Consider the following 23,863-nt stretch of genomic DNA (forward strand, 5'->3'; position numbering starts at 1 on the left):
TTTGATTAATTTATTTGTTGTAAAATAAAATATATTTTTTTTTACACAAGTAAGCCTCTTGTAGATGAAACACCTGGGTTGGCAAGGAGATGTCTGGCTAAAATGGATAGTTTGCCATCAAATATAACACCTATCATATACCCCAAAATGGTTATTCTTCTATGCTGTGATGCATACAAGTGTATAGATATGTATGACAAGACGTCTCCTCTGTGGTGTTACTCTGTATCCTGTATGGAAAGGCTTGAGGCCCCAATAGTCTTACTTCTTCTCCTGACATACTCTCTACTCACCTCCTACTGAAAATGCACTGGACTGCACTTATATAGTGCCTTATTCCAAAGTGCTTTACAATGGCCTCTCATTCACCCATTCACACACCAATGGAGGCAAGCTACCATGCAAGGTGCTGGCCCACTCATTGGGAGCAATTTGGGGTTCAGTGTCTCGCCCAAGGACACCTTGACCTGTGGCTAGCTGGGGATCGCACCTCCGACCTTGCGATCATTAGCCACAGCTGCCCCACAACAAAATGTATTGGAGGAGAGTATCTAAGGGTTAGGAACCTTGGATCTTCTCCTTCAAAGAATGTTGAGGGTGCAAGACATAGAGGAAGGGGTATTGGGGACGCAACCATGGCCTTCACCTGCCCATTCGCCTCTGTTTCCTGTAGCACGGGGCGTGTGTTAATGCCATGGACCTGTGGCAGTTCACTCCTCTGCACGAGGCGGCGTCTAAGAACAGGGTGGAGGTATGTTCCCTGCTGCTCAGCCACGGGGCAGACCCCACGCTGGTCAACTGCCACGGGAAGAGCGCCGTGGATATGGCCCCCACCCCCGAGCTCAAAGAGAGACTCACCTGTGAGAGCAACACACACACACACACACACACACACACACACACACACACACACACACATTGTACAGTACATACACACACATGTGCATACTACATACATTCACACCCACGCACACACACACACACACACACACACACACACACACAGAAATGTATGTACAGTATAGCACATACAAATTACAGTACACCACAGACTACACTCACACATTCACTCAAACTCTCATGCAGACACACACACACACACACACACAAACACACACACACAGTTTACGTGTTTGCAAGACTAATGCCAGTTTCATGATGTGTGTGTAGGAATGTCTTCATGACGTGTGTGTGTCTGTGTGTATAGACGAGTTCAAGGGGCACTCCCTGCTTCAGGCAGCACGAGAAGCAGACATGGCCAAGGCCAAGAAGACTCTCGCTCTGGAAATCATCAACTTCAAACACCCGCAGACCCACGAAACGGCACTGGTGGGACACACACACACAAACCATACATACCCACCCACACACACTCTTGAATCCCACACATACATGGTCAGACTGTTAAGTGTAATGGTTTGTTTTGCAGCACTGTGCAGTGGCGTCGCCCCACCCCAAGAGGAAGCAGGTCACAGAGCTCCTGCTACGTAAAGGTGCCAACGTCAATGAGAAGAACAAGGAGTGAGTGTTTTTGTTCGTTTATTTAGCTGACCTACTGTTATTGCGACGCTATGGCAATGTGTACTCACACCTCTCATTCTCTCTCTCTCTCGTGTGTGTGTGTGTGTGTGTGTGTGTGTGTGTGTGTGTGTGTGTGTGTAGCTTCATGACTCCTCTCCACGTGGCAGCTGAGAGGTCACACAATGACATTGTGGAGGTGTTGCAGAAACACGGAGCAAAGGTAACTACTTTAACAGTATTTTTGCATTGTCAGAGTGGACAATTTGTCTGTCCTTCTATCCCTCCATCGCAATGTATTCACTCCTCTCTCCCGCCCCATCGATCCATCCATCCAGCAAATGATCCACCAATCTATTCATCCCTTCATTTGTCCTGCATCCATCTACCCAGCAAATTATCCAACCATCCACCAATGCATGCATTCATTTGTTCATCCATCCATCCATCTAATTATCCCCCCAAACCATTCATTTATCTATCCATTCATCCTCTATCTATCCAAAGAAAAGAATCTGTCTCAATCTGTCTCTTTTGTATCAGGTGGCAGACTCTAGCCCCCAGCCTATTCTAGAGGTTAATCACTTTAAGTTTTACTCCAGCTATTACAGACAGGGGGAAAAGACTAGCCGATCAATGGGCTCATTCTGAGCTCTCCATCAGATAAGAGGGTCTTGATCGATGAGAGCGTTTTGCAGCCTGCCAGTCGTCTACATGTCTACCAAGACCCTCCGTTCCACAGCCTTGTCCTACAGATACCTGACTGGAGAGACACTAGTACCACAAGATTAAAGTTGCGTTCTGTTATCGGGAAAACAGCCAATTGGATGACCCACCACTCAGGCTACTACAAAATAGGGGTGCAACGGTTCTCGGTTTTATATTGAACCGTACGGTTCGCCATCCACGGTTCAATACGCACTAGTGAATGTTGGTTTTTCGGTTTATGCTGCGTTCCATTGAAAGTCGGAGATCAAGTTTGTCTGGAACGCAGTTGCTTCTTGTTCAAATGTTTGTTCATGGCTAGCTGAGTTGAGGCAACAGTTTGAGGAAGCCCCGGATTGCTACAAATCTGCGTTGTGGGGTCATTCATTTCGGTTTTGGCATTGAATACAATGACGAGGGAACGAAAACAGTGAACGGAAAGGTTACTGCAAGCATTGCTTCACGCGTGTCGTAGATCGCGCATAATATTCATATATATGGGCTACCAGCTGTCATGGCTAAAGTGCACATTTACTTTCTTTAATTATTTAATTTCTTCCTTTCCTATACCAGTAGTCAAGGCTAAGAGGCACTTTTACATTTGAAAGTGTTTTTTGTTTATTTATATATATATTTGTATTATACAATATACCAGTCATATTCTGAAATGTGTCTGAATGTTAAAGTTCCATAAGTATAAAGTAAAGTAACAGTTTGTAAATAAATAGTAGCATTTTTTTTTCTCACGTACTGATACCGAACCGAAACCATGACCCAAAAACCGAGGTTCATACCGAAACGTGGGCCAACTGAACCGTTGCTGCCCTACTACAAAACACAAAAAACATGGTGTTTCCCGATAGAAACCCCCCCCCCCAAAAAAAATAAATAAAGAACACAACCAAAAAAACAGAGAGACATTTTAGCCATGTGACTGCCCTAAGAAGAAAAGCTGTACAGCAAAATTGTAGTGAGGTTGGCGTTTTCAGCAGCATACTGCCTTGTCTGTAGGCAGGGCTGTTTTTCAGCAGGACACAGAGTGTACATCATGTCCATTTGTCATTTCTCTGCTATTGCGGACGAACATCCATGTTTATGGCAAGGGTACAGCAGCTTGAAGATTGTTTACACTGTCACTCACATGTCCATGACTACGGACCCTTTACGGTTGTGTGGCAACCAATATGATAAATGGGCCTTTACAATCAGACCGACAATAGACTAAAAGAGATCCTAATAAACAAACAAACAAACACATCCACGCCACAAGTCTCTCGACATCATGTTTCATGTGTTTCCTGAAGAAACACGTTGTCGACAAAGCTCCAAAGCTTGTTTTCCCGATGGTGACGAGACATCCAGACAGCCTTCACAGTGGCCCTGGGCGGGCACACTCATGCCCTGCTGGGGCTGGACTCACCCTATGAAATGTCCTCAGAGCAGCCAGGTATCCCCTATAGAGGCTTGGCACTACTTAGCTGACTGGAGACCATGACAGATGGACCTCTGAGCCAAAGTCAACAGCACATCCGCCGCCTGAACCCTTAACAAACACTGCCCAGTCGAGCGCTCCAGATCCAGGCTTTGAGTGGGTGTTAGAATATGGCCGTACTCTGAACAGTCTGTCGGGACTGCTGTGCACAGTGCGGATACAGAGACGAGTACACAACAGCCCGAGAGGAGACGAGACCAACGAAGACGTGATGACAGGCACTGAATCACAGCTGTCGAGACAGGAGATGTTCTATAACGGGGTAGTTCATATAAATGAAACTGCGTCGGAAAACCGCCGTGTCTCCTCTCGGCTGTTGTATCTGTACCCGGCTCACGACAGTTTGACGGTACTCTGGTGCGTCTGTGGGGACTGCTGTGTCAGTCTCCTAGAGGGTATTGCAGGAATTGACTGAGCTCAGATCAGTCTGTGGGGGACTGCTTTGTGAGGCTCCTAGAGGGTATTACAGGAATTGACTGAACTCAGATCAGTCTGTGGGGATGGCTGTGTGTTGCTTCTCAGGAAAGCCTGCTTTAATGAGTTGTAGGAGACAGGATTCACAGAAGTCACTCTGGAAAGCACACAGTATACTGTATATACACAGGACATGCTTTATTTGCACGTATTGCACAGGCACACTCATACACTTGTACACAAATACTAAATATTCCAACACTCCTCTCGCTAACACTCCTCCATTCATTCATTCATTCATTCATTCATTCATTCATTCAATCACACTCACATACAGACTTTCTACAGATTCAGTAGATACTCACATATGCTGCCACACATGCACATTCTCTCTTGCTCTTTTTGTTCTCTCTCTCACTCTCTATTTCTCTCCATCACTCACTGACTCAATCACCCTCTCTCTCTCTCTCACACACACACACACACAAATACATACACACAAACACACACACACACACACACACACACTCGCTCTCTCGCTCTGGGTTCCTGCACAGTGCCGATAGTCTCTGAAGAGCTTGCAGCAGCCTGAGGGCTGAGCTGATTAATTCATGTTTGTGTTCATTTCAAAATGGGGGAAACTCACTCACGGCTCTATCCCCTGTCTGCCCTCTCTAGAACTCCAACTGTTCTCACTGCTCCCTCCCAATCCCCTCTCCTCATCTCTCTCACCCCTCTCTCTCCTTCTCTCTTTCTCTAATTTTCCCCTCTTACTCTCAACCTGTCCCTCTGTCTCCACCTGTCCCTCTGTCTCCACCTGTCCCTCTGTCTCTACCTGTCCCTCTGTCTCTCAACCTGTCCCCCTGTCTCTCAACCTGTCCCCCTGTCTCTCAAGCTGTACCCCTGTCTCTCTCAACCTGTCCCCTTCTCTTTCAACCTGTCCCCCTCTCTCTCTCACCCTCTCTCTCTCAACCTGTCCCCCTCTCTCTCTCTCAACCTGTCCTTCTGTCTCTCTCAACCTGTCCCTCTGTCTGTATCAAGTATATGCTTTAATGAACCGGGGGAGTGTCTCTCAAATGTTGTTAACATTTTTGACTTGGGTTTTGAAAATGTAGCTTAGTTTTCACCTCATCAACACCCCCCCCCCCCCCTTCTCTGTCTCACACAGATGAATGCCTTGGACACCCTGGGTCAGACGGCCCTGCACCGCGCGGCCATGGCTGGTCACCTCCAGACCTGTCGGCTGCTGCTGGGCTATGGCGCCGACGCCTCCATAGTCTCGCTGCAGGGCTTCACCGCCGCACAGATGGGCAACGAGGCCGTGCAGCAGATACTCAACGGTATTGCGTGTTCGTGCGCGTGCGTGCGTGGCGTGTGTTCGCACGTCTTCAACATTTCTGTGAAAAGCGTATGCAACATGCGTTAGCAGGTGCTTGTACACGTACGAGCACATGCGTATTTGTGTAGGAATATGTGTGGGTGTCTACCTTACATATACCGTCTCTCTCAGTCGGGTCTATTTCAGAAGGTCTTTGCCAGCGTCGCTCTCTGTGTCAACAATGTCTGTCTGACACTTTTCCACTGGCTTTGAAACATCCCAGAGACACCGGTTTGATTCTGCTCTTTTACTTCTCGCCAGAAAACGTTCCGATGAGGAACTCTGACGTAGACTACCGGCTCCTAGAGGCAGCTAAAGCTGGAGACCAGGATACTGTGAAGGTAAGTGCCTGGAATGTAAACAATGGGAATTTGTGTTTTAACATGGAAAAAGCACTCGATTTCTATGACCTACGTGGTTGCGCTCAAGGAGTTAGGCCTACATAATAGCAGCTTAGTAGTTTTTTAAAACATGATTTTTAAGCTGTACCTCATTTGTTTATAAATTGTATTTTCTCAACAAAAGCTAAACAGTGGTAAGTCTTTATTGCTTTGGTTATAATGTGGTATACCACTTCCTTCCGTCCTACTTTCATATAGGTATTTTGGAGTCGTATTAATCATCAGGGAGTATATTAGATTTTGTATTACTCAAACAATTACTGATAGTTTCTTTAAGTTGTAACTAGCTGACTCAAGGGGTAATCTATAGTACAAGCTAAATCACACAGACATGCACAGGACTTTGTTATGGAAACAGTCTTTTGTTTATCTTGTTGTCGATTTCCCGATTCTGAATCGATCTTCATTGAATGAGCGATTATCGATTCATAAATCCCGAGATCGATTTTCATGCATTTTCCTGCTTGCAGCTTCAACCCGCAACGAGATCTCGTGGCCAGATCTCACGCTACAATAATTTATCATATCTCACGCAACGAGAGGTCTCAACACTGTAAAATCTAAAAACATGGCGATGGCAGGGACACTCAAGTCACCACCAGGCTTAAAGGCAGATGTCTGGGTGCATTTTGCATGTACAAATTATGACGATAGAGATGAGCTGTAGCAAATTGTATTTGCAAGGATATACGCCCGTACAGCGTTGTCGAAAATGCTGGCTTTCGAAGCCTCGTCAGTGTACTAGAACCACGCTACGTGTTACAGACACGCAAACAGTTGAGTGAAGTGATAGTCCCAGACATGTCCGCGCAGGTGAAACGTGACATCGCAACTTCTCAGCCAGCAGAGAGTTGCCATAACGTGTGACAGCTGGACATCCAGAGCAATGGACTCGTACCTGACAATCACTTGCCACTTTATCAGCGAGGCTTGTTTCGGATCAGCTTTTCCATGTTTCACGTCAGGGTGATGCCTCAATAAGTGGTTCCGTAGATTTGTGATGTTTCCACGAACTTATTGTTACTGTATACTACAGTATTTTAATAATCATTGATTTTCCAATTATGTTTATTCCTGAATAAAATCTTCCAATCTCCAAAAAGTGAGAAAGCAGTAATGAAGGGCTTTAGTTTCATGGACATTATGGTTTACAATCAAATAAAATTGTATTTGTATAGTGCATTTCTTACAAGATGCAACTCAATGCGCTTCACATAATGAACATTCTCAGTCAATCAATCAATCAATCAATCAATCAATACTGACAGAGCCGCAAGCAGGCAAAAGTAAAATGTGTTTTTTTGTTCCCCAAAATACCCTCATCTATTGCACTATTTTCGTTTGAGTTTTGCACATTTTTATTTTGTATATAACATATATATATTATGCAAATAAGCTATTTGAGACAGTCCTGAGGGATATGTGATGTCTTGTTTACCGATAGGCTATGTTTGTTGCCCCTTTATTTACACTGGCTGCAGTAAAGCACGTTAAAAAGCACTTTTTGTAGTGCCTGATTTAGCAAAATGTTGGTCAATGATGTTCATTTATGTTCCAATAAGAAGTACATTCATGTAACTGCTTTGGAGTCAATTCTTAATGTAAACATTGATGTGTTTAACAATGCTACATGTTATAGGGTTCCTTGAACCATTAGCATTAGTTCTGAGAATCTCTTCATATTCAAGGAAATTGATATTGTAACTAAATCGAATCGGAATCGAATCGAATCGTGAATCGAATCGGGAGCTGTGAATCGGAATCGAATCATTTTGGGAAATCAGTGGCGATACCCAGCCCTAGTCACAGCTGGTGTGGACATTCGTGCCAAAAACTGTGATATTCTAAGAATGTCTTGAAAGCTCACCAGTTTCATCTCGGTTGTTACTGGCTTGGTTGATGAACTAGTCGTTCGGTTGGTCTCTCTCCCACTTTCTGCCTGCAGAGTCAGACAGTCTGCGCTGACTGAATGTTAAGTGTGTGTGTTGTGTGTGTGTAGTGAGTGTCTCTTCCTCTCCCTCTTTTTGCTGCAGACTGCTGTCAGAATGTATACTGACTTTTTCTCTCTCTCTCGCTTGCTCTCCAGACGCTGTGCACTCCTCAAAATGTGAACTGTCGGGACCTGGAGGGTCGTCACTCCACACCTCTGCACTTTGCCGCGGGTTACAACCGTGTGGCCGTGGTGGAGTACCTACTGCATCATGGGGCGGACGTCCACGCTAAAGACAAGGGGTGAGGCAGTCTGTCTGTGTGGTCCTGTGTGTCTGTAGCAGTCTGGTAGTCTGGCTCAGTCTGTCTGTCTGTATGCAGCAGTAGTCTGGTAGTCTGGCTCTGTCTGTATGCAGCAGTCTGGTAGTCTGGCTCTGTCTGTCTGTCTGTCTGGTAGTCTGGCTCTGTCTGTCTGGCTCTGTCTGTCTGTCTGGTAGTCTGGCTCTGTCTGTCTGTCTGGTAGTCTGGCTCTGTCTGTCTGTCTGGTAGTCTGGCTCTGTCTGTCTGTCTGTCTGGTAGTCTGGCTCTGTCTGTCTGTCTGGTAGTCTGGCTCTGTCTGTCTGTCTGTTTGCAGTAGTCTGGCCCTGTCTGTCTGTCTGGTAGTCTGGCCCTGTCTGTCTGTCTGTCTGCAGCAGTCTGGTAGTCTGGCTCTGTCTGTCTGTCTGGTAGTCTGGCCCTGTCTGTCTGTCTGTCTGGTAGTCTGGCCCTGTCTGTCTGTCTGCAGCAGTCTGGTAGTCTGGCTCTGTCTGGCTCTGTCTGTCTGTCTGTCTGTCTGCAGCAGTCAGGTAGTCTGGCCCTGTCTGTCTGTCTGTCAGCAGCAGTCTGGTAGTCTGGCCCTATCTTTCTGTCTGGTAGTCCGGCCCTGTCTGTTGGTATAATCTGCCTGTCTAGCTGTTTGTTCTCTAGTCTGTCTGTCTAGCTGCTTGTTCTCTAGTCTGTCTGTCTAGCTGCTTGTTCTCTAGTCTGTCTCGTAGTTGCTCGTTAGTAAGGCTCTGTCTGGGGGTCTAGTTAGGAAATAATTTAATCTTCTCTTGCCATCAAGCCTCATCTCTAATGTATATCAGACCCCTAGAACCTCAAGAGTAGGGAAAGGCTCACTCTCTCTCTCTCTCTCTCTCTCTCTCTCTCTCTCTCTCTCTCTCTCTCTCTCTCTCTCTCTCTCTCTCTCTCTCCTTTTCCCCCCTCTCCAGCGGTCTGGTGCCTCTACACAACGCCTGCTCCTACGGCCACTACGAGGTGGCAGAGCTGCTGGTGCGACATGGGGCATCAGTGAACGTGGCTGACCTGTGGAAGTTCACCCCTCTCCATGAGGCCGCTGCTAAGGGCAAATATGAGATCTGCAAGCTTCTCCTCAAGGTAGGCTGTGTTTTTTATTATTATTCTCATATTTGTATTTAAGTGATTACAAAGAATAATATTTCACCAAAACTTTCCACCAAAGTGTGAGTAAATTACTACAATGGTTACATAGGCACATAAAAGGTCTTTGTATGAAGTGCAGGGGTGCACCTCCTTACACAAACACCATAGTAATAATAATAATTCATTATATTTATAAAGCGCTTTTCAGGGACTCAAAGACGCTGACAGTATGGGTACACAAAAACACAGAAAGCAACAGATTACATGAGTACATAAAACACAGTATTAATTAACAGGTACAGGGAACAATTAACACAGCAGTGTTCAGGGGAGGGGAAAAAAACAGGGGCAGTGTCTGATTTTCGCGACATTTCGGAGATGGAAGTATGAGGTCTTGATGATGGAGCTGACATGGGGATCAAATGAGAGGGTGGGGTCCAGGATGAGCCAGGGGGGAGGGGTGGTGTAAGTCATAGGGACCGGGGATGGACTGGGGCTAGCCCTGGACATTCAGCCGTCAAGACGGCCCTGGACATTTGCTCGTTGCGCACATGTTGTCGCGCCACCATGCCAGTGGATCCTCAGTGGAGTCCAGCTCTTCTTATCTGTCTAAGTTGATAGTAGTTTTATGCTTTATTCAGGCCTACCTCCTCCCCTCCCTCGCATCTAGCGTGATATCTAGTGGAAGCTTCAGAGGGATAGCGCAAAAATACAAAACAGTTTAGTAAATACTAAATAGACAGATTATTGTAGCAAAACAATTGTTAAATCCTGTTAAAAATCAGCCGGCGGGCCCTAGCGCCATGTGCAAATTGTCTCGTCCTGTACACGCTCCTGTACATGTTTACATAGGCGCACAGCCCACACATGACCATGGAGAGCCTTGCGCTTATTAATAATAATAATAATAATAATAATTATTATTATTATTATTATTCTCCAATCATGTTATTAGGTCAAGTATATCTACATGAAATTTTAAATCCCGGTTGGCTATTTTAAACTGCCTTCAGTACAATAATGTTACACAATATAAAATATGTAATGTTGATTGCAAAGTCCCAGTTCAATAGATTATATAAATGAATAGATACATACATACATACATACTGTACATACATACATACAAGCCTAGACTAAATAGATTCATAGACCCTAGACCACAGGCTTGTGGGAAGAATGAACAGGGAGGTACAGTAGTCTCGAGGCCATTGATTGACTTCCTCAACCTCCTTCTCTCTCTCTCTCTCTCTCTCTCTTTTGGTTTAAAGCTCTAATACGTTGAGGGAGAGAGTCTGAACATAAAGTAATTTCATTTTTATCACATGCTAAAAGCCCCTGCAGTTAAAGACAGTATATTGCCACTGAAAAAACATTTGTGGTAAATTCAATAAGAATGATTTGCGATGTTTTTTGGGCCTCATCTGCAAAAGCTCACTGCAGTGTTGTAAATATAATAGTCAATCACTGCTTTCCATGACAAGTTTAGGCCTACACATCACATTAGATTGTAACAGAATGGCTTTTGTAAATTGGGATAAAAATGTACATAAAATGCACAGAAATGCAAATATGTTTTTTGCATTTATATATGCATGATCATGATGGCACACATTCCATCCAATGCGTGTGGTTTTTGAATGAGCTGCAATTTCTTTTTGTGACGGTTTAACAGGCGCAAAAAGCCTCATAATCCTATGGGCAATTCGCCCCATTGTATTTTATGTGCTATTTATACTACACCTCCCATGGTTACATCACAGGGGGTGTTTCATTATTCTAATCGTCAGTATTTAATGCAGAGATCAGAACATCTGTTATTTTTAATACTTTTCACAGAATGCTGAGGGCTGGAGCATAACTCTTTTTACCTGCTAGTCAGAAGGGAACGGTGTGATGTTATAGATTCACATGAATAAGCCTTCGAGTCCTCCATCACCTCACTGATATCATGGTTTGACTTTGTACCCCTATCACATAGCTGAGCTGAGCTGAACTGAACTGAGCCGAACCGTACCTGGTTACACATCCATCATGGATGGTTCAACAGTGCTGAAAAGGGCATTGTGAAAAGAACATGTCCATCCAGCCTATTAGGTTTGGGACAGCCTCGTAATGTTTCAGGCCCCTTTGTCCTGTTCTCAGAGCTTATCAGCTCCCGTGTTCAATATTTTCGGAGGCAGTGCAAAGCAACCGTTCTCTGTATTCTCCCGGGCAGCGTTTTTCCATTCCAGCTCCGGGAAAGCCGTGAACCATGAATTATCAATGTATTGTCAGAATCCTTGCCTTGGTCTAGCAACGTTTTTAGTTATTGAAAACAACTTGTTTTTTATAGCTACATTATCCTGAAGAGTAGTGTTATGGCATATCAAACACTTTCAAGTGAAAGTGATTGGGTTAGCTGTACTAATATTGTGGATATCAGAACGGCTGGAATACATCTCTGCTCGTCATAATGTTTGGTCGGATCTAACCGCGTAAAAAACTATGCTATGCCTGGCCGATGCTTGACACTGCACTGACGACCCTTTCAGCATGGAGCAGACCCGACCAAGAAGAACCGTGACGGCAACACTCCGCTGGACATGGTGAAGGAGGGTGACACAGACATCCAGGACCTGCTGAGAGGAGATGCAGCACTGTTAGACGCCGCCAAGAAGGGCTGCCTGGCCCGCGTCCAGAAACTCTGCAGCCCAGAGAACATCAACTGTAGGGACACGCAGGGACGCAACTCCACCCCTCTGCATCTGGCAGGTAGAGTAACACTCAACTCCCCCCCCCACCCCGTTGTGCTTTAATCTAGTCCATGTCGACTGCTACTGCAACCACAAAGCCCTTTTAAATGACTTCACGTGTATGTATTTCCACTGTAACAGCCGTCCCTAGTCTATCATTAGTTTCCAGTCTCCTAATTAGAGAGCCAAGCTACTGTGAAACTTTCTCAGGTCTGCCAGCTTGCTAAGACTACTGTTCTATTATCTTCCCCACCAGAACATTAGCTCACATGAAAGACACAGAGATGTGGGTGGGTGGGTGGGGTGGATGAGAGAGTGTGTGTGTGTGTGTGTGTGTGTGTGTTTGCCAGACGTCTCTCCTCACACTTCCAGGATGGAGAGGAGAGAAAGAGTGTGATTTAGTTTTCCTCATTAAGGAAGAGGTGAGAGAGCTGGGTGTGGATAAGTACAGTAACATTGAATTTTCTTCTATGATTAGATTCAACTTTATTGTCATCGCAGAGTACAAGTTCTATACAACGAAATGCAGTATGCATTCAATGACATCATTGAATTCTCAAATCTGGAATGTCAAAAAAAGACAATCTTGCTTGTTTGCCATGCAAATGACACAAATGAAAGTGTGTGTGTGAAACTATACAGTATGTGTTATGGTGTCTCTTGTGTATTAACCCATGTTGCGTCTGCACCCCCACCAGCTGGCTACAACAACCTGGAGGTAGCAGAATATTTGCTGGAGCACGGTGCTGATGTCAACGCCCAGGACAAGGGTGGCCTCATCCCCCTGCACAACGCAGCCTCATATGGGGTGAGTACCTCCCCTCATTCCCTTTTTTTGCAGGACCAATCAAAACTCATGTGTACTCCTCCATACCAATCCTCCGGACCAATCGCGACCTCTCTCTACTCCTCTACCCCCACATGGCGTGTCTGTTCTCAACTTACCCCAGACACAGTTTGTTGTGTTCTTGAGTGTGACACATTGTGGCATGTGTGTAAATGATGCACTTGCGGTGGTCCCTCCTCGACTGGAGGAGCTCATAAAGGTTTCATGTACCCCCTACGCATCATGATTCTTTCAGTAGGCCTTGTCGGGGAGAAACATTGTAAACAGAGTCTGATATTGAGACGATATTGAAAGTGGTCACAGACGAGGCTGAGATGAGAGAACACAGCTCTCACTCTGTAAACAAACACTAGTTTTGCCTTCCCAGATGCTTCTCCCAAAACGTACAGTAAACCAAATCTCCCTGTTTGAGTTAACTTCCTCCCCAAACTTTTTTCTTCATCCGGTATCCTCATTAACCTCACCTGTCCTGTGAAACTTTGTAGTGGTTGGTAGTGATAGCAAAGAGACGTGATGAAACTCTTGCTGATCCGATCAAAAAGAATATGGTCAGAGCAATCTTCAACCCTCGCCATTTGGAGCCCCATCACAACAGTATCAGTCAGTAAGCTCTTTATATTTGAATATTGGGGGACAATTCAGAGCTCAGTTGACCTATGCCGCCTGGTCAGTGACCTCTGCCAAATGAGCTATGAGCCAACATGAACCAAATCTTAACACGGTCCCAGGGACAGCTCTGGTCTGGTCAACAACACAGATGGAAAAAACGTTGTTATGCTAGGCTAATGAGCGGAACGAATGCATGTTGTTTGTGTTTCCTGTCGTTCATTTTTGGTCCTGTTGTATTCGTCCTCTCGCTGACAGTAAGGGGCCCTGGAGACCTGATTAAGCCAAACAGGAAGCATGTAGACCAGACTGTTGCTGCTTACGGAACAGTTCTAGGACAGTTCTCACTCCAGCTCCCCTGACGGGGGTTCTTTAGACCTGCTGCTGCTGCCACCCAAGTCTCACTGAGTCTCATCCTGTGTGTGTGTGTGTGTGTGTGTCCGTCCGTGTGTGCGTGTGCGTGCACGCGTGTGCGCGGGAGTGCGAGTGAGCGTGGGCATGGGCGCGGGCGTGGGCGCATGTAAGTTCTTGGACCCAAGGGGTGGCTGGTTTCTGGCATGCCTTGGCTGACCTTGGTTGGGCCTGGCTGTCTGTCGAGCCATACTGCTTGAGGCTGTGTCCGGCTGAGTGACTTTTGAGTGACCTAGTGCTCAGCCTGTCTCTCTCCACTGCCGCTCTCTGTGATTATTAGTCTTAGTGAGGATTTGTGGAGGGAAATGTGTGTGTGTGTGTGTGTGTGTGTGTGTGTGTTAATGTTGGCTTCAACAGAAGTCGATATGAACCTTCCGCTACATAATTGATTGACTTGAATCCAATCAATTGATCGATCAGAATAAGTTTATCAGTGGTAGACATGAGTGATTTTATTGTTTCGTTATTTTATCTATTCATTACAGACAGTAATAGTATAGTCATACTTATTTGAAAAGAAAATATGGATTTTATCTTTCTCTTTTTTGTCTTTTTCTTACACACCAGCCCAGCCACCTATACTTGTTACCAGTCTAGGTGCAGACCCCCCATTTTGCTCTACTACGTTTGCGCTGGTTTATCTTAGGTTCTGCTCATGTAAAACGCAATCGACATACATACTGTACATAATCTAACTCCCTTTGGTTCTTCCTCCCTCAGCATGTTGACATAGCTGCTCTCCTGATCAAGTACAACACATGTGTGAATGCCACGGATAAGTGGGCCTTCACGCCGCTCCACGAAGCCGCCCAGAAGGGCCGGACTCAGCTATGTGCCCTGCTACTGGCCCACGGGGCAGGTCCCACCATGAAGAACCAGGAGGGACAGACGCCGCTCGACCTGGCTACGGTACAGAAACACACGTGCACTCTGAACTCCCTCAACCTTACGTGATACACATCATAGCTGAAGAGCTGCTTGTGATTTTGATAATGACCTTCTTTTGAATGACAATTACAGCACATGTTTACAATTAGGATATTCCGTCAATCTATGAATGTCGATCACGATGACCTACGGTTACATGAGTCCATTTCCTGTGCCATCTCTGTCCCAGGCTGATGACATCAGAGCCCTGCTGATTGACGCCATGCCTCCGGATGCCCTGCCCAGCTGCTTCAAGCCCCAGGCCACGGTGGTCAGCGCCGCCTCGGTGGTCAGCGCAGCGGTCATCTCCCCAGCCTCCACGCCCTCCTGCCTGTCGGCTGCCAGCAGCATCGACAACCTGTCGGGGCCTCTGGGAGATCTTGCGGTGGGCGGGGCCGCGGGGCCAGCTGACGGTGCCACAGGTTCAGACAGGAAGGAAGGAGAAAGTATGTATGATCATAAAAAATAAAAAAAATCTGTAGTGTGTAGGACATTTTATAGCCATACAGCATAGTTCAGGTTGACTGTTTTAGTTAGAGTTTGGGTTAGAATGCCTGTTCTGGACTAACACTAGCCCATTACAAGTAATTTTTTTCTGAGTGTGGCAGTCCCACTCATATTTTTCATTTTGATTGGACATGTATAGTGAAGACAGACAGGAAAGTAAGGAGAAGGGCATGTCAGCAGGGCATGGGCCGGATTTGAAGCCATGCCGACATGGGCAATAGTGTGCACTGTAAACCGCGGTGCTAGGCCACTGGACCACCCCAGGCCACTACAAATACGATTTTAAGAGTTGCTCTAAAAATCTCTTATCATCTGTTTGTCTTGTTTGAACCTCCAGCCATCTTGGACATGAACATCAGCCAGTTCCTGAAGAGCCTGGGTTTGGAGCACCTGCGAGATATCTTTGAGAGGGAACAGGTAGATCAATGTGCACATTTCCCCAATCCTTACATGAACTAATGCCCTTTACCAGAAGCGGATGGTGCCCACTGCCCAAGCAAACATTTGTCACACCACAATCTATGGAACTCACCTCTGCCATCTATGACTGCATGCAATGTTGTGTGAAAACATTCCTTGCACAAAGAAGTGTTAATTTTGCAAGCAGAGAGAGAGAGAGAGGGAGAGAGAGAGCGAGAGAGACACCATCCCTCCCTGAGCTCTGTACGTGATATGCAGCTCTACTGCCTGTTAGCCAGTGTAGCTTCTCCAAGTTGCCAGATGTCCCCCCCAGAGTCAGTCTAACGTGTTCATCCTAGCCCAGATTGATTGTTTGGGGAGGAACAGGGGGGTTTCACGCAGCGAAGCGCTTGCCGTTCAGAGCTCCCTGCGGAGAGAAATCAGGCAAGGGACACGGCAGCCGTGCTGCGTCCGTGCCAGGCCGGCAGGAAGAGAAGGGCTCTCATTTGCACATAGATGAGCAGAGGGGTCCCTGTGGAGAAGGGAGGGCAGCCTGCAGGAGCAGGGAGGGGTGGGACGAGATCTGCTGAGAGAAGCCAGATTTAAAACCTAGGCCCAAGCCGGACCCTGACAAATGCCTGAACGATGCCTGTTAGGTGTTAGACAATGTTGTTAGTAGCTTCACCTTGCTCTCAAACAGGCTTGGGGGGCGGGGGGGAGTGTTCACTTCCTTCTTTCTCCTTCTCTCTCTCAATGACTGCGTTTACATGCACACCATAATCCGATTAAGGTGTTATGGTGTTTACATGCGCTGTAGCAACTGGAGTATTCCGTTTACATGTTAATTGGCATATTCCGATTCGGCGGGAGAGACAAGGGTCTTCCACCGGCACCTCACCTGGTGGACTGTTCTGGTAAATCCTGCCTCCTGAAGTCTGTCACAAACGTTTTTAAATATGTCGTTATTTTCGACGACGTCTTCCATCTATATATTCCATTATATTCAAATCCTTCATTATTTGAAGGAAGACTGTAGTTTCTTCCTCGCTCCAAAAGTGCTGCACCCTGCTAGTTGCCATTTCTGCCATTGTCGTTTGTGGTTGCTATGCTGTCCCTATCAACAACACAACCCAGGATTGCATGCTCGAGGAGAATCGAGCATGCACAGACATAACTGAATATTCCGAAAAGGGTCATAAACCACTTAAGGTGTATATAGTTATGTCACTATTCCGATTCAAACAGACATACGCCAGGGGTCTTAATCGGATTGCCAAATTGCCAAATCGGCTTAAGCGGATTCGGTACGCGTTTACATGACACTTGCCCAATCGGATCGAATATTGAGCATAAGCCGCTTAATACAGGATTATGGTGTGTATGTAAACGCAGTCAATCTCACAGACGCACCACATAACTAGCAATCGTCCATCTAACCCACTAACAGACCACATAAAAACACCTGTCAGGGCTATTCCCACTGTGCGACTGAACGATACTCTCTACTTGAATCTGCACCCAGAACCTGTACCCATCCATTAATTTCTTCATATCCAAGCCCATGCTTTCGTTTTTATGTATATAGATGACTTATAATAACTGCTTTAGGCCTGGGGTTTTCTGAATTTCCATTGTTTACACAGTGAACCTGTATCCTTATATGAGTCATGCATTTAAATCCCCCTCTTCCCCTCCTCCTGTGCATGCTAAGTTTATCTCCTTAGTGGGTAGAGCTTTTAAGACACAGCAGCGCACCAGTTGAATGAATGGGGCATGTCTCTGTAGAAATGGGCCTGGCTATATGGCTTTAACCGGGGCAGGAACTTTTTGGTAATAATGGTGCAGTCTGACTGTGCTCCAGCTCTGATTGGTTGTGTGAAGGACAGGTTTTCTCTGTTTCTCCTGCTGCTGTTTTCTTCGGAAACTATTTTGGACGCTCCGCATCGATTGGCTGTGTTCTGAATAGCTACATGTTGTTTTTGGGAAGATAACGCTGGATGTGCTGGCTGACATGGGTCACGAGGAGCTGAAGGAGATCGGGATCAACGCCTACGGCCACCGCCACAAACTCATCAAAGGCATCGAGAGACTCCTGGGAGGACAACAAGGTCAGAGGTCATCTCCATGTTCAAATCATCTTCGTCTCTGTTCCAATACTTTAGAAATATATCCCCCCTTCCTCAAAGTATTCATTGACCTAACATGATTGAGTGAGTTAAAGCAAGCTCTCTACTACATCGCTTTCACCAATCAAGTCAATGTCAGATCAGTGAGGAATCCATTGATGTTCAATCCAACTCTTATATATGATCAGCCATGAAAATGATCATCATACATAAGGTGGTTTCTCCGGATTCTAACCCGTGAGTGTGTGTGTGTGTGTGTGTGCGTGCGTGCATAAATAATCATTGAACAGTGTGACTGAACAAAATCTAATCCTCATGACATGGTCATACTGATTGAAATAGATTGTTGTATGGCTATATTGATTATAAGAATATAATACATTTCAGATGAAAATCAGCTAATATTTCAGAATAAAAGTCAGAAAAATAAAATTTCTGAATAAAAGTCAGAAAAATAGAATTTCTGAATAAATGTCCGAAAAATTAAATTTCAGAAAAATATATTTTGCCTCCCCTCACACCTGCCTCTTTATTACTAAGTGTGTGCGTCCCTGCTGCTCCAGGTGCCAACCCGTACTTAACCTTCCACTGTGCCAGCCAGGGGACAGTCCTTATTGACCTGGCCACTGATGACAAGGAGTTCCAGTCTGTAGAGGAAGAGGTAGCTACCTACACACATACATCTCTCTCCTGTCTGGTACTTTCTTGACACCAGATGTGGGTCAAATATATGTCAAGTGTATTTGATTTGAGCTGGATTTGGAATTTGCCCTTTCAGGATTATTACACTGAATCCATTGAACTTGGGCAAACAAAATCAAATACAGCTCAAGTATTTTTCATGTATTTGACCAAGGTTGACAATAGGGTCTGCTAAGCGGGACAACCCTTACCATAAAGGGATATAACACCCCAACTGGGCTCTGTGAAATTGGCCTGAAATGAGATTGTGTGTGTGTGTGTGTGTGTGTGTGTGTGTGTGTGTGCGCGCGCGCCCGTGTGCGTTCTTGCTTACAGCTGCAAAGTACTATCAGAGAGCACCGGGATGGAGGCAACGCAGGCGGGGTCTTCAGCCGGTACAATATCCTCAAGGTGAGTTAATACTCACTCCTAATACTAGGAGTTCTGGAGTTAATACTCACAATCACTCCTCATACAGAATCAATTATTTTTCTCTATTAAATTATTTTCATTGGGATGGCTTGAACACTCTGGTAGTGAGAGCTAGGATTCCCATCATTGCATTGCATTGCAGGTGTTTCTGGTGCCTCTGGACATGCATATTTTATGTGCCTTACTGTCTAATAATGTACCTCTTTAATGTGCACCCCCCTCCTCCCTTTGTCTGTGTAGATTCAGAAGGTGGTGAATAAGAAACTGAGGGAGAGATACTCGCACCGACAGAAAGAGATCGCTGACGAGAACCACAACCACCATAACGAACGCATGCTCTTTCACGGTAAACAAGCGACCACCACAGTGCTCATCTAAAACTGAAAAAAGATCTGGATCCCTTGTTTTAGGTTCCGTCTTTGAGATGCTGTTGGTTATCTGCTCACATCTCTTAGATGCTGAATCGAGTCAGTCATTCAAAACATTGATTATTGATGTTATCAAGATCATTGATATTATCTTGGGCAGTCAAATGATTAAAATAATTTAAATAATTCAAGTCTGTTGCACAATGGACAATGAGGAGATATACTACTATATTCCACTCTGTTGTGTTGTGTGTTGTGTGGCAGAGAACAATATGTTTTCAGTCAAGTTATTATAACTGGTAAAATATGGTTTAAGACAAATAAAATACTATTGATAAATATTTTCCTTGCTCCCCACCCAGGCTCCCCCTTCATAAACGCTATCATCCACAAAGGCTTTGACGAGCGGCACGCCTACATTGGGGGTATGTTCGGGGCGGGCATCTACTTTGCAGAGAATTCCTCCAAGAGCAACCAGTATGTGTACGGGATAGGAGGGGGCACCGGATGCCCCACCCACAAAGACCGCTCCTGCTACATCTGTCACAGGTCAGACTCCAGACGCCACACTACTTTTTTTGTGTCATTAATTGTTTATTTATTATTTGTAAACCTTTTTTCTCTTTCTGACGGACGTAAACAATAATAGTAAACAGAACAAAACATTTTACAAACTAACAGACGTCACAGGGAGGTATTTCATCAACGTCGCTAAATAAAGCAGCGCTAAATTGAAAAAGCCTGGTTAGACTTAATGTCGACTGTGACTTAAGACTCAAGCCATTCCAATAACACAATTCAGCCGTGTCTCGTCAATGCTAACTCTGGCCAGGCTTGGAAAGTCTTGCTTTGGGCACGCGCATGGAGTAATAAGCACTGCAGGACATCCAATTGTCGAAAAGAAGAAGCTATAATATATCTGATCAGCAGGCTAGATAATATCAGATTGTTAGAATGGCAGAGTGGTCTAAGGTGCTGCATTTTATATTTACTTTTTTTTCTGCTAACATTTTCTTGGAACAACCCATTATAATCTTGGCTGCAAGGATTCATATTGAAAAGCCTCACTGGTAACACCGAACATAATATGGCTAAGACGTGCTCAACGCTGTAGCCTATATATTCTTTATGTAATAGTTTTGTTGAATGTGTCTTTGGGTGCAGCACTCTTAAAAAATGTATTCACTTTGGGGACACTATGAACATTTTAGGAACAACATGATATGTTGTCTGTGTGTATGTAGTGTGTGTAGTATTCTGACGTTGTGTGTTATTGTAGGCAGATGCTGTTCTGTCGGGTCACGCTGGGCAAGTCCTTCCTGCAGTTCAGCGCCATGAAGATGGCTCATGCTCCGCCTGGACACCACTCTGTCATCGGCCGGCCCAGCGTCAATGGCCTAGCCTACGCAGAGTATGTCATCTACAGAGGAGAACAGGTCAGTCACCCCACCCCCCCCCCACACACGCACGCACACCTGTGCACACTACACAGAGACACTTACAGTATGCACATACACTTCATTCCTATTTAGTTTAAACACTGTAGTCAGACTATTTCATTGTTAAAGTTTGGGATGTTAACAATGTTTTTTTTTTTTTTTTCAGGCGTACCCTGAATACTTGATAACGTACCAGATCCTGAAACCAGAGAGCTCGCCCCAAACCACACCCGGAGCCGAGCAGAAGTCCTAGTCCACTCCTAGACCAGCTCAGAACCACAGAGACTGTTTAAAACTTTAACCCCCAAAACACTTCACACATTCTGGGCTGAACCCCGCCTCTTAACTCCACGCAACCCAACCATCGCCCATGGAATGATGGTCTTTCCTCCACTCACTCACTTTTTTGTTGCATTTCACTCACTCGTTACAAATGTTCAGTTCCTCACCAACAACACCCATTTGTCCTGTTTTTTAATGTTTTTTTATTATTATTATTATTATTTTCCCACTAAACAGAGTTTACATGAAGGTGTTGCTGGTCTGGAATTGTGTTGTCGCCCTCTAGTGGCCAAGCTCCTTGCTCTCTCGTTGGTTGTCTTCACCGGTCAAAGCCGAATAAGGAGAGACCAATGGTTAAAGGTTAGGGCTAACGTCAAAGACAGGGATTCAACGTTTATTGGTTAAGGGGTTTGGCCAAAAACTCAAAGCTAAATGGTTACTGGTCCAGGCCAGAGACGGGTACTCAAAGCTCATTGGTTAAGGGTTTAGGCCAGAGATGAGTGAAAGCTCATTGGTTAAGGGTTTAGGCCAGAGATGAGTGAAAGCTCATTGGTTAAGAGTTGGTGGGCGACAGGAAGTTTGCTAGTCTGCCTTTTGTTTTTTGCACCAGTGAAGAATGGGAGAGGCTCCTCTACCTATCCATCGGACAAGGACTTTTTGCCGGTAGCGATCTGAATGGGTGTGACTTGCTGTACTGTACAAACTTCCACTATTAAGAACCATGCAGGGCAACCAACCTGTCCCACTCCTGCCCTTCAAGCACACTACTAATATGTAATATTTTCAACAGCATTAACACTTCATTTATCTATATTAGCTCTGTAATGTTTTTATTGCGATATTTCAATTATTGTTTGACTATTTACTGTTTTTACTATGTTTTTAAGATGATGTACACTAATCATGGGACCATGTCACAATGCTAAGTTGTGGGGACCTGACCGTTTTTGACCCCCCCCCCCCCCACCCAAATCATTGTCGTGTTAGGGAGGTCTACTCACCATTAATTTACCTACATCGTCTAGAATGATTCCAGCTTGAGAATAGCAAGTGTGCACATGACCGAAATAGAGTTCGGTGAGACAGTTAACAAGCTACCAAACATGTATTATCATGATGATGATGATATCATATAACAAGGAAAACATTTCACAGGAAAACACAAAACCATCAGACTTTCATTTCCATCACCCATCCAGTCAAACTCATCATTTTAATGGATTTGCACTTTTAAAAACTGGGATGATTTTCACTAAGTTATTTGAAATTATGAAAAATAACCTTGATCAAAAAAGATGTCCAGTATTGTACAGGTTGTGTAGCAACAGACAATGCCTTTGTAAAGCTTGCCATGTCATTTACTGATAAAGTGTGGACTTTATTAGTACTGTAAATTATGGGGGGGGGGGGTTGTGGATCTTGAATCTACACTTTAGGTGGGGTGAGGGCCAGACATGGATTTTTTCCGTTGAATAGCTCAATTGTACCCTCTTGAAGTTTGTTTATACAAACTGCTAGTTTATGTGTATTCCATCTCTTTCCTTTCTTGGTCACTCTTTGCTAAAGTCATCCCTGAGTGAAACATGACTAGGATTAAAGGATTTAACAACAATCTTGTTGGAACCAGAAGGTTAGAGGTAGAGGGGAGAGGAAGGAATGGCTTATTATTAGACTGGCGCGTGTGCCTGTGCGTGTGTGTGTGTGTGTGTGTGGTGCGTGTGTGCACCCGTACACACACACACACACACACACACACACACACACACACATGTTTGCGTGTGAGGTCCAACACCGGCCTCTCTTTCCTACCAACAGGTTCTCTGATCTCTCTGTTGAATTTTTGTTCCTGGTGCTGAAAGATCCTGCAATGACCCACGTGTAACCTCTGATGTGCAGACTAAAGAAACACTCCTCATTCTTGTAAAGCAGTCTTAATAAAGTACACAAACTGTAAACATCCAGCCTATGCCTCAGTCGCTGCTCTTTTCCGCTTCCTCTGTCACATTTTAGTTTAGTAGGGTACATTGGACAAGTTGGATGCACAGTTTTGAGTTAGGGTTTGGGGTTGGGTCATCCTAAGGAGATCCCAATTAGCTACCCTGAGATTGTGACTTTGACGGTGATGAATAAATGTATGTGTTCTCTGTATGTATCACTGTAAAAATGCTGTGTAGGGTGTTTACCACCACAGAGTGTTAGCAACTAAAAGAGCAGGAGGGGTATTCCATCAATGGTGCTAAACGAAAATCCAGGCAAGTCTTGCAAGACTAATAAACCTGGGTTTTTTATAAGTCTCGTGAAATTTATAAATAAGCCTGGTTTTTCTGGACGTTGATGGAATACCCCCCAGCTAACTTTGATAAACAATTAGATTTGTATGATTTTCCAAACATGATTATGAGTTGTTGAGAGTATCCAGTAAATAATACCAGTCCCATGTATTGACTAGTGTGTTTTTCTCTCCACTACCGGTGTAGTGTATTCATGGAAATGTCTAGAGCAGAAATGCGGTGAGACAGTGAGTCGAGTATTGGACATGCAGTGTCTTCCTGTAGAGTGTCATTGATTTCCTGTGAAGTGGGAGATGAATCGCCGTAAGGACAGAGTTGACCATTTGCTCAGCCATCAAATGAAGGAAAAGACTGCAATGTTTAATCAATCCGCCCATTAGAAACCAGTCTATCAAAGCATGCAATCTATTCTCTCATCACCCAGAGCTACACTGTCACTACTGTTCTTGTGTATAGTAAGTGTCTGGTTGACGCAACTAGAGCTTAGTTTATGGTCTATATTATATTATTATTGTATTATTCTTCACTTGGAATCTACATGGTAAAATGGTAG

At 44.9% G+C, this 23,863-nt stretch overlaps 1 protein-coding gene across 1 annotated transcript in view; it reads left to right on the plus strand.

Annotated features, from left to right (window-relative positions):
* The window catches only part of tnksa (tankyrase, TRF1-interacting ankyrin-related ADP-ribose polymerase a), a gene marked incomplete at its 5' end in the record, with an annotated part of 60,026 nt that extends 38,932 nt beyond the window's left edge, over positions 1 to 21,094 (plus strand). The window contains 20 exons of the mRNA XM_080530170.1: positions 674 to 860; positions 1,208 to 1,329; positions 1,430 to 1,521; positions 1,663 to 1,741; positions 5,298 to 5,469; positions 5,769 to 5,848; positions 7,995 to 8,140; positions 9,088 to 9,253; positions 11,794 to 12,013; positions 12,693 to 12,802; positions 14,579 to 14,767; positions 14,976 to 15,231; positions 15,630 to 15,709; positions 17,679 to 17,799; positions 18,381 to 18,478; positions 18,835 to 18,909; positions 19,171 to 19,276; positions 19,661 to 19,847; positions 20,578 to 20,734; positions 20,904 to 21,094. Coding sequence (XP_080386296.1) covers positions 674 to 860; positions 1,208 to 1,329; positions 1,430 to 1,521; positions 1,663 to 1,741; positions 5,298 to 5,469; positions 5,769 to 5,848; positions 7,995 to 8,140; positions 9,088 to 9,253; positions 11,794 to 12,013; positions 12,693 to 12,802; positions 14,579 to 14,767; positions 14,976 to 15,231; positions 15,630 to 15,709; positions 17,679 to 17,799; positions 18,381 to 18,478; positions 18,835 to 18,909; positions 19,171 to 19,276; positions 19,661 to 19,847; positions 20,578 to 20,734; positions 20,904 to 20,990 — 2,730 coding nt within the window. The 3' untranslated portion in view covers positions 20,991 to 21,094. The remainder of the gene's footprint in view (positions 1 to 673; positions 861 to 1,207; positions 1,330 to 1,429; positions 1,522 to 1,662; positions 1,742 to 5,297; positions 5,470 to 5,768; positions 5,849 to 7,994; positions 8,141 to 9,087; positions 9,254 to 11,793; positions 12,014 to 12,692; positions 12,803 to 14,578; positions 14,768 to 14,975; positions 15,232 to 15,629; positions 15,710 to 17,678; positions 17,800 to 18,380; positions 18,479 to 18,834; positions 18,910 to 19,170; positions 19,277 to 19,660; positions 19,848 to 20,577; positions 20,735 to 20,903) is intronic.
* Between the last annotated feature and the right edge of the window lie 2,769 nt (positions 21,095 to 23,863).

This window comes from Nansenia antarctica, assembly GCF_963989245.1.
Source record: "Nansenia antarctica genome assembly, chromosome: 4".
Classification (NCBI taxonomy): Eukaryota; Metazoa; Chordata; class Actinopteri; order Argentiniformes; family Microstomatidae; genus Nansenia; species Nansenia antarctica.